The 11,087-nt window shown below is 39.5% G+C and overlaps 1 protein-coding gene across 1 annotated transcript; it reads left to right on the forward strand.

Moving 5' to 3' along the window:
• Positions 1 to 14: 14 nt before the first annotated feature.
• Positions 15 to 6,839, forward strand: LOC101849620 (biogenesis of lysosome-related organelles complex 1 subunit 5). Its single transcript, XM_005099593.3, has 5 exons — positions 15 to 172; positions 1,790 to 1,872; positions 3,015 to 3,144; positions 4,300 to 4,355; positions 5,590 to 6,839. Exons 1-5 carry the CDS (start codon positions 148 to 150, stop codon positions 5,767 to 5,769), a joined length of 474 nt encoding a protein of 157 aa, XP_005099650.1. The 5' UTR covers positions 15 to 147; the 3' UTR covers positions 5,770 to 6,839.
• Positions 6,840 to 11,087: the final 4,248 nt, after the last annotated feature.

An 11,087-nucleotide genomic window follows, 5' to 3' on the forward strand; every position in this document is an offset into this window, starting at 1 on the left:
CTGCTGGATTTCATCACGTGACATATGAAGTTACTGACTGTAGTGTTTGTTGTTGATGGACGTTGAAAGTTACATCCAACGTCCAAGGGATTCTATTTAATTTTTATGTAGATTGCTCAAGAAGAAAGGCTTTAAAAATAATTTACAATGACTTGTGAATATGTTTTCAGAGGTGCGGTTAGCCCTATTTTTAAAATTATTATTATGATTATAATTGTTAGCCAGATGAGTCGGGAGGGAGGAAAAAGTGCAAACATACATGATACTTCTTGTCAACAATTGTCATTTTCTTGTCAATTCTCAAAATTACAATTTATTCATAATACATATTATTATTGTTGTTGTCATTACGTCTCCACTAGCCCTTGCTGCAACACTCAGGAGTTTAGCTTAAGAGCGCCGTGGCGTAGAGATAGGACCTCTCCGAATTTAATGAATGTCCATCTCCGTCGGTCTCCGATATAGGCCTACAGGCAGGGCCTATAAGACCCGACCAAATGGGAAAATTAGAGAAATCAATAAGTTATCCTTTCAACGAATGTCACAGTCATGTTGGACCGAGCTGAGTCTCAAACCTGGAATCTGCAATTACAATCTCATGATAATTACGAGTCTGGTAGTGTAACTAACCATAGACTATAATATCAAAATTTTGATGCATGGTTTAAGCTGGGGTTGAGTGTTGAGTGAATTCAGCGTACTGTTCAAGAACACACCCTTGCAACCAAACATCTGACTTTTGAGATCCTTTTTCCTATGAATTGTGTAATTATTTATGATGAATTTAGATTATATCATTTCATAAGTTTTAAATGTTTTAAATTTTATATGCATGCAGTGGAAAGGAATGTTTTGAATTGAGCCCCGATTGCAGAAGCCTGGTCAACGTTCCCATCACTATGGGTCGTGAAAGACGGGAATGTGCTGCTGTCATTAACAACAATGACATACAACAACAGTTAATTGAGGTGCACTCTAAGCCAGAGGACCCAGTGATCTACACGGGTGAATCGGTCAGGAGGGGTGAGAGAAGTGGGTGGAGTTTTGTGGTGTATAGTGGGAACAAACGGGTTCATTTCCCCATAGCATTAGCATGCCAGTGGCCACAAAAAGAACAACTTCAAGTATGAAAATGAAGATTGAAGCTGTACAAAGAGCGCTTCGCTAGCTTCAAAATGCAAGACCAAAAACTACCCATCTGATTCACAGACTCCCAGAGCATCCTGCAAGAAAGAGTTGAGAAAGGGCTGCTTCGGAGCGAATGGATGAACCCAATACAACACACATCACTTACAGCCATCACGTGGATATTCTGTCTTGAGCACTCTGGAGTGAAGGGCAATGAGGAGGCTGATAGGCTGGCAGGCTGTGCCATGGTTGATTGTGAGGTGAAATTAGACAAAGGAGAAGTGTTGAAGACCCTGGAGAAAAAGTTGGGGGATGATGAGACAGCAGAACACTAGGCAATCATCAGGATGTGGGAAATGGGGATAGAGAGAGGAGAAGGAAGAAGGGAATGACTATCTGGAAAGGAAAGACGTCGCTATTATCAGACCGCTACTGGAACAATTAGTTCCTTATCTTACGGGCTGAGAGGACTGAGCACTTAAAATTATGGACCTGTCTGGTGTGCACTTAGAATTATGGACCTGTCTGGTGTGCAAAGAATTTAATGTTGCCCAGGACAAGTAAGTAACAAGTTAATGTTTTGGCCCATCCCTGGCCTTTTCTCCTCCTAGAAATCGGATCTGTTTAAAGTGACTAATCTCTGGAATTATTTCTTCCGTAGACGTGACTGATATTTACTCTCGACTGTTCAACCACAGGGCAGCTATACATGGACTCGCCAACAACTTTGTCAAGGAGTTTGAGGTTTGTATTTTATTACTCTGTTTCTAACCTAAAATTCATTTCAGTAGACTTCTTCTCTTCCTGTGGGGGAAAAAAGACCCCAGCCGCTCAGCATACTTCAGACTTCATTATTTGCCGTAATGCCGCGTATAAAACCGAATGTGAATTCGGATATTTGGGATCATCTGGTAGTGCTGCACTGTTGGCCTTGAAGTTGTGGTCTATTAAAAATCTTTTTCTGTGAATTTGAATTGTTCTGAAGCATATATCATGTCTGATAATAATTATATGAATTTACTGAATGATGTTGTAAAGTAAGGGAAATACACATGAATTTGTGGTCTTAGTTTTACCTATTTTATCAATGTCATGATAGAGCCAAAAAATATATAATATATGAGTTATTTAATTATTCTTTAAAAACATTTTTGAAACTATCTTTTGATTTGTTTTTGAACATATTGTACTTAAACCCCTTCATTGCCTTATGGCGTACCTGGTACATCATGATTGGTAATTTTTAGCGCTGTGCAGTACCATGTACACCACAGAAGTTGGCAAAATTTGACGACCCTGGTTGCCTATGATGTTACAAGTACGTCACGCTAATAACCTGGCTCTTATTCTTCTGTATGAAGTTTTAGCCACAAGCGCTGCATAGATTCGTTTTCGGGAATAAAAGACGTGCATATATCGGTACCAAATTTGCTAGTAGATTATTTCTTTACTGCTAGGCTTGCAAGCGATCGATAAACATAGATCGTGGCTTGCGGGCGGTCGCATTCTTTCGTAAAATGTTAACAAAAAAATGACTTTGAAAAGGCAAATAAATTCACTTATTGATTTAGATTTGCAGGTCATTTGAAATTATGAAAGATGGGAGGAAATGGGGTGTACCGTGTATAGTATTACAAAAGTGAGAAAAGTGACAGTAATCGAAGTCCCAGTTTCAGGTCTAGACCGCACGTCCATTAACACTGAGACATTAGGCTGCTGTCCTGGGTAACGAGCTCAGCTGAAAATCAGTGCTGACAATAGGAACTTATTTATATATATACCCCCTGGCACCATGATGCTCCTAACCAAAGACTTCAGAAAGAGGTTGTTGCTAGTGTCGACATTAGCTCATGATCATGTTCAGAAATTTGTTTTACTTTTCCCAGGAACGCCGTGGGGAAAGTGACCATGTAGCGATTTCTCGTACTCTGGAACTGGTCACTGACTGCCGTGACCGAGCCTACCCGGTCACAATGAAGGACCTGGATAAAAACTTGGAGGAGTTGTCGAATGCATGTGAGATTTTTATGATAATACTGTTCTTCACTTTATTTTCCTTGTCCAATTTCACATGGAGATACAGTGGGGGTTTTTCTTGGGTCTTGAGCAGAGCAGCCCCAGGAAATGACGCATTACTTGGAGGCTAAAACCATCTTTAGAAAGAGACTACAAGGAAAATGGAAAGAACAATATACACATGTCACAACCATGATGACCCCCTACTACCTCCTCACCCATCAAGGGCAGGTAGAGTTCTTGTTGATAATTAAATATGTAAAAGATTTTAAATTCAAAAGCCTGTTCTCTATATTATTCCACAACCACATATTTATCTTTTTAAGTTTTGTAAAGACCAAAGGAAAAAAGAGCACAATTATTAAAAAAGCGTGACTTTTGCACTTATTTTTCAATTGTAAAAATGAGGTAGGAGTTAATGAAACAATTCTGAAATATGTTGTAAGTTGCCCCATGTCTAATTTTTTGTGCTGTTTTTAATAATGGCTGATCTGGAAGCCTCCAATGACTTGGGAAATTGTGGAATGACGCTGGGCAGTATAAAAAGGTAAACAGAAGACAGCATGCTGTATAAACTTACTGTGGAGTCTGCATTTAATAAAGTAAACTCTTTCGGACAATAAGCAAATGTTCACTTTATCCAAGGTTCAGTTTAACCACTTTGGTAGGGTGGAGGCCTAGAAACAGTAGCTACATACAGTGGTGGGTCAAGGGTGGAGGTGGGGTGGGGGGACAACATAGCGGGCGAGCCTAGACTAGAGCTCTTTCTTTCTGAAAGAGATTGCCATCGCCAACGCCGAGCTGGTGACAGTGACACGGTCCGTCTGTTTTTCGTTTTCACTCATTGTGGGTGTTCATTTTTATCTGATTTCCCTGTGAAACCGGTTAATTTTATTCACTATTTTTTTACTTAAACAAATAGTGTTTCAATCGGGACCACAGAATATTGTTCACTCCAACTAATTGTTCACTTTAAGCGGACTCCGGTGTATTTAAATCATGGGCTGGCACAGATGCAGCATCAGATATCAACGATATAATATGTCAGAGGTTGGCACAGAAAGTTTATGCTTTGAATAGAATAGCAATGAATTACATGTAGATCTACTGTAAGTTTTTGTACCTTTGAAAGACTGGTTATGTTCTTCTCTCCAGTGAAAACAAGTTCTCAGATGTGTAAGAGAATAATGCAGGATGCGGATGAGAAGAAGGTGAGTCTCTGCACATGGATCTGCGTGACTGATAATTTTATAATAATAAGATATTAAAAGACTGCTTTTGTGAATTACACATCACAGTGTGAGTTTGATTGTTGGTTTTAAGGCTGTTCGTTTAGAAGCAAAAAAAAGCAATATATAGTCAGAAAGCGTGTGTGTTTGACACTGACTTTCCCTAAAAATGTAATAAATAAATTACTTATTTCGTGTTTGTGCTTCCAATGAATAATATTTATAGCCTACCAATTTCGAGGGTAAATTCCACATGATCTTATTCCTATTTATTTGGCATAGTGCTTTAACAGTGAAGAGCCATTCATTATATACATTGAATTGTGTCAATATGCTTGCTCTACTTGAAAGATATTGAACTTGAACTGAAAAGATCTTTATTTTGCTTATATTTATCTTGTGTGTTTGTTTTTGTTAATGATGGTTTCACTTCAAATGTGATTTTTGTAGAACATTCGAAGCACTGAACTTAAAAATGTTTGTTACCGGTAATTTTATGTGATATCTTTTTTGTGATTGTGTCACTTCAAATGTGGTTTTTGCGGAACATTCAAGGCGTTACGTGTAAAAAGTCTTTTTAAATGTGAATTTTACGCTTCATCTTTTTTGTGTTGGTTTCACTTCTAAGGTGATTTTTGTTAAACATTCGAAGCATTTACCATTTATTTTCTGTTCCAAAATACACATACGCTACAGGTCTGTTTTCTGTTCTGTCTATCCCATACACACTCCATATCTGTTTTCGGTTCTGTTCCTCCCATACACTCCATGTCTGTTTTCTGTTCTGTCTATTTCATACACTCCGTGTCTATTTTCTGTTCTGTCTATCCCATGTCTGTTTTCTGTTCTGTCTATCCCATACACGCTCCATGTCTGTTTTCTGTTCTGTCTATTCCTTCCATGCTCCATCATGTCTGTTTTCTGTTCTGTCTATCCCTTACACGCTCCATGTCTGTTTTCTGTTCTGTCTATCCCATATACATGCTCCATGTCTGTTTTCTGTTCTGTCTATCTAGGTGGGTGGTTGACGGGTGCTCTGGTGTGGTTTGCTCCTTCTTCCCTATCAGACATCTATTGTCCTGATCTCTCCTCCTTCTTTTTTTGTGTTTGTTACTCTCTTGTAACACCTCTTATCTTCAGCACTTATATGACCTTATTGTGTTGCAAGTGCAGTAAAACTCTTACTAAAACGAAACTGTTCTGTCTATCCCATAAGGTGGACTGGCTGGAGTCTCAGAGGGCGCGTCGCAAGCACGAGTGGGGCGAGTTCATGTCCGTCCAGAGGGCGCGAAAAGACCGAGTGGACACAGACTACGAGCATTTCGTGAAGAACTTGCACAGCCACTACTCGGAGCTGGAGGAAAAACTGAAGGGTGGGAGGGCCAAGGTGTTGTGATTGTCAGAGTGACGGGTGTGGGGCTGTTGTCATGATGGCGGGTTCTGACTTTTGTCGTGGCAACGGATGTGGGCGGTAGCCATGGCGGTGGGTGTGGGCTGTTGGTTGTCATGGCGGGCTGCTTTGTCTTTCATCAGTGAAGAGAAGAATTGTGAAACAGAGAGAATTTGCCAGGGCTGGCTGTTGTGTCGTCTTTTTTTTCAAGTAACAGTAACAGTAAAAATTATTTTTAAGAAGAGATACTGCTTAGACGCAGACCAAACTGTCTTCATAGACGGTGATAAGAAAATTAGACTACCACACAGGTTGCGAAATCGGTAGGATGTTGAAAAATTTTATGTACCTGATATGTGTTTTAAATACAAAGAGTACAAGCTGCAAAACAAACGAATTTATCAAGCAAACAAAATATTGACGGCTTGAAAATATGTTTACTAACTATGTGTGTGCTAGACTGTATACTAGAGATACTGGTCAGTGCAAACTGCTATTAATGTGTTGTAGTGGTTTTCGCATTTAATTAATTTTTTAAGAACTCTTTTATCATATCTAGAATTAGTAAAATATCTTCTTATGATATTTTGCCAGTATGTAAAGGAAAAAGTTTGAACTTTCTTGAAACCAAGGCCAGTTACATGATGGACCAATTGGAATTGTATTAGGTTAACAGTACCTCTACTTTTTTAAAAGTAATGTCTGAGTGACTGCTCGTGAACATGTTTGCTGGTGTGTTCTATGTTTTTATGCACATTTGTGTGTGTATGTGTGTGTGAGTGTGTGTGCGTATTTGTGTGTGTGTGTGGGGGAGAGAGAGAGAGAGAGAGAAAGAGAGAGAGAGAGAGATCTTGTATATGAGTTGTTTTGGACACTTAAAAAGTGTCCGTATGTTCTTGTTATGGCATGCCCCTTGCATATTTGTGCAATAGCTAGAAAGATTTATTGTTGAAAAATCATATGTGTTAAATTATTCATACTTTTTCTGAAAGATTGCCACTGTGTATGATATGATTATATATGTGTGCATTTCCTGAACACTGATGTTGATGAAATAAAAGATACTATTCTGCAAAGCCACTGTGTTGCCAGATGTTTGGTATTAGTATTATTTATGGAAACGAGTTAAGGAAGAGCAAAGCCTTATTGTGCTGCCAAGTTCTTGTAATTCCTCTCCTTTTTGTATCTCTGTAAGAGCTCAGGGACTAAGAGACTAAGCTTTTCATCTCACAGTCAGGGTACCGTTGATTTTATGCATGTGACCGTTTCATCGACATAGAAGGTAGAGTCATCCCTTCCTGACAAACGGTCATGTAGGCTACTGGTTTTGAAAGTACTCTTAAAATTTGTCACTGACTGGAGCGGTTTCAGTTTTGTTTGGGTAGGTATTAATTTTGAGTTTTGCCCAAATAGCTGTCTCTGTGGTTTTATGCACAAAAAAATCTGAAATAATGCAAAATGAGCCCAAAAATGTGAAATTATGCGATTTTGTTAATTTCAACAAATAATGAAAAGGAAAATAATCCGAAATTATGCAAAAAATGATCAAATTTTGCTAAATTAAGCGGGGTGCATAAAACCACGGGGACAGAAATACATGGACAGCCAAACATACTCAAACAGCCACCTGTATATAAGACCATCGACTGTACAAACGTCCACTTCCTATTTCCTCCTTTGCATCTTTTTAACATTATAATGACAGTGTATAAAGTAAAACGACCATAAAATGTTCAAGACAGCCAATTTTCTCCTCAACAAAGGATGGTCGTCTTAGACCCTTCTGAGCGCTCATGACCTTATGCAGTTGTGAGCACTGTAAAACACTTGCCAAAACAAAAGACAATCCATCTGACCATTATAAAGCACTTAATCTTAGAGACTGGATACAAAGAGCAGAATTTTTAGCTAATGTCAGTATGTGTCTTATTACTCTTATTATATTATGGATAGTTTGGATGAACTTGACCAATGACGTCAAAAGGTATAAAGGAAAAAGAGAGAAAGAGAGAACCTGAATATAGGCCCCATCGAGACAATTCAAATCATTTAGGAGGCAACCCTGCTTGTCTGGGCGTACCTGGGCTGAGGGGGATACAACGTTTAATCCCAGAAGAGAAGAAAAGAAAGACCAAGAAACTTGATAAAAATTTCTCCCCAATCAGGAATCGAACTCGAGTCGTCTGTGATGCATGCGACATCGAATTTCCTAACTGCTTAGTTTAGTTTAACTTTTAGTAAGGTTTTACGGCGCTTGCAACTGCATAAGGTCATATGAGCCCCAAGGGGTAGATGTCAATAGAGAAGTCCAAACGGAGAACCAAGCCTACTCTGCTCACCTCTCTAGTCTCAACAACACAAAGTCTGCTTCGACTATCAAAGCACCCCGGAAATAACGAGTCACAAGAATGTGACAAACATACATATAAGAAATAGAGGAAAATGACGATACATGTAGTAAGTATGAGGAAATAAAAAGCAGCAGTTCCCCCTGTTGTTCCGGCACAGTATGAGTATGATGAGCATGACATTGATTAATCAGCCCGTTTATAATTCTACTGTGCATAAGAACAAGTTAAATTATTCCTTTGGAAATGGCATAAAGACAACTTTAGTCAGTGGCACTCACCTGGGTGAGGGGGGGGGGGGGGTGGGGGTGTGTGGCTCTCCTTACACCACAGACGCCGGTTAGAGCGAGCGAGAGAGGGAGAGGGGAAGGGGGGGGGAGTGTCTTAAGTTGTCCCATATTCTTTTCTTTCTCCCTTTTTTTCTGTCTTGCTTTTTCCTTGCTCAAAGTAACAGTTATTTTGTCGATATATTTATTATGTTTCTCTTTACTCGAACTAAACAATGTTTTACGGAGTTGTTATTCAGTTTGTCCGTTTTATATGGGGTTTTTTTTCGCTCGAAATTAAACTACTTCCGTAATAATAGTGTCGATGTCCTTTTCTTTTCCCAAAACTGAAAGACAGAATTAAGAAGGAATTACGGTCGAAACTGTCCGCGACGTCCACACATTGGCGTGGGGGAAAGTGGACCATGTCATTCATTTTAAAATAGGCAAAAACAAACTTATATATAGTAAGCAGACACACTCTGGGATGGATCCTGAAAGGGGGGGTAGGGGAGCAGAGAGGGACATGTTCCGACCCTAGTGACCCCAAAACTGACTACAAGGATTGAAGTAAACGTACCGTAAAAGGGTGTGGGGTGGTGTGGTCGTTTTTGCAGATGGTTGTCTTAGACAGGCGGCTTGTTAGAACAAGTTTAATGGTATTTTTGTATTATTATAGAAAAAAAAGATTATGTTCTTCTCTCAGATTCAAACCTCGCCCTTCACGTCAACGCAGCTGTGCTGTTTGTTACGTCCAATTCTTCACTTTGCCAAATGCACTGACGCAGCGCGCAAGGAGTTAAAAGAAACAGGTCATCATACCGACACCACCTTCCAGCCGCCCGCACCCCTTGCAATAATCCCATTGAAGAATGTTATAATAGTATTAATAGCATTACTACGTACCCGGCAAGTCCTTGGGCTGTACGAATTAACGAACAATAGAAAATAGGAAGAAAATCCTCTATGGCCAATCTACGAAAGCAATCAGTAGTAAATCTTCACCGCCCATTAGCGTCACTCTGGAGGTAGGCTTACAGGCAGGGCTGGGGATCCGGGTATGATGACTGACGGGTGGTCTGCAGTGTATAACTCGGCTCGCGGACCCCTCAGAAGTGGAGGTACAGAAAGAATGCACAAAGAAATGGTGACTTAAACTTAGCCAATGGTTGTAAGTTAAGTGTTTTGTCCCCAATCGACATGATTTATACTTTTAATTAAGCAAAAGTAGACAGTTCAGTGAAACGACGTGCTGCTGAGAGCAAAATAGGACGCCATCTCACCGATAGAGTTTTGTGACGGGCAAGTAGGGTCTAGCATTTGCTGGTTATAAATTGTGTCACGACGCGGTGGAATCAGGCGCTCGTCAATTTTTGGGCACATGAGTTATTGAAAGCATCATAAAGCTTGTTCATTTGTCTTGCAATTTGTGAAATGAATACTCATTTATAGAGATCTTGAAGAGAAGTCGAAATATTTCCGATTGAAAGAGGATATGAAAGACAAAATTAGTGAGAAAATGGTCGCCAAAGTGTGGTGATTTCCAAAGCTTGAGAGTCCTTGGAAACTGGAAATTTACTTTTTTGTGTGCCTTTAATGAACTTTTTTTCGGTAACATCCTCACATAAATATGTTTTTAAGAGGACATAAAAGGTGTTATTTAAAAAATCCGAAAAAAAATTAGAAAAAAATTAGAAAAAAATTGCTAAACGCCCAGAAAAATGAGGCTTCTTTGATTTTGATTTTTTGCCATTTTGACGAGCGCCTGATTTCACCACGCTGCCTCCCAATTGTGATTCTATTTCTCTAGGTGGACTAAGTAAAGGTAATGTATGGTCAACTGCAGATGAAAATATAAGGGAGTGAAAAAAGATCAACTCATCCGAAGTTCAGCTTGACCGTTGGGACCTACGGTGAAAATGAAGCAGGGGTGCTGAGACCTTAGAAAAAGATCAACTTAATTAAACGAAGATTTAATCAAGCAAGTTCAACACAAACGGAATCGACTATAGTTTTTTTACACCCCTATCGACACAACTAAGGTCACTAGGGAGGCAGGAATCGGCTCAGCCTGTCATGGCCAACCCTGTCTTAGAGGGATACAGTATCTTAGCAGAAGAGACCGAGATATTATATAATATGATACATGAACTTGATAAAAATACCTTCCACTCAGGAATCGAACTCGGGTCTCCAGCATGCGACAGCGATGTGTGTAATGCTACATCACAGTCGCCTGTTCTCTAAGCTTTGGGGCACTTCACTTCAGTTACGGGATTTTAAACGAAAGCGAAGGACTTTACGATTATGATCTTTTTTCGTGGTCGTAAGGGCAACCCTAAGTCCCTCTCCGGGTTCTCCGTTGGATAAAAAAGTATAATGTAGATTATTTGTATCCTTCTATTTTTACTGGAAATGTTATCCTTCTAGAAAATGGACAATTTTAAAACCCTACGGAAAATGTCATGCCATACAAAGGCATAAGGTCCACACTCGCTTTCTTTTAAGTAAAAACATTTTCCTTTAGTGTGGTCCTTGAAGGATGGCACCTAAAAACTTGTGCAAAAAACTTATACATGTATATTATTATGAAGGGGTCAAGCGAAAAATAGGATACGTCACATTACATCGAATTAGCCCCCTGTCTGTCTGTCTGTCTGTCTGTCTGTCTGTCTGTCTGTCTGTCTGTCTGTCTGTCTGTCTGTCTGTT

The sequence above is a fragment of the Aplysia californica genome, unplaced genomic scaffold (genome assembly GCF_000002075.1).
Source record: "Aplysia californica isolate F4 #8 unplaced genomic scaffold, AplCal3.0 scaffold00219, whole genome shotgun sequence".
Taxonomy (NCBI): domain Eukaryota; kingdom Metazoa; phylum Mollusca; class Gastropoda; order Aplysiida; family Aplysiidae; genus Aplysia; species Aplysia californica.

Coding starts and splice junctions, on each gene's coding strand:
- LOC101849620 (XM_005099593.3), top strand. CDS start 148: ATGACTTGTGAATATGTTTTCAGAG. Junction 1,873..3,014: donor ACTTTGTCAAGGAGTTTGAG/GTTTGTATTTTA, acceptor TACTTTTCCCAG/GAACGCCGTGGGGAAAGTGA. Junction 3,145..4,299: donor GGAGGAGTTGTCGAATGCAT/GTGAGATTTTTA, acceptor TCTTCTCTCCAG/TGAAAACAAGTTCTCAGATG.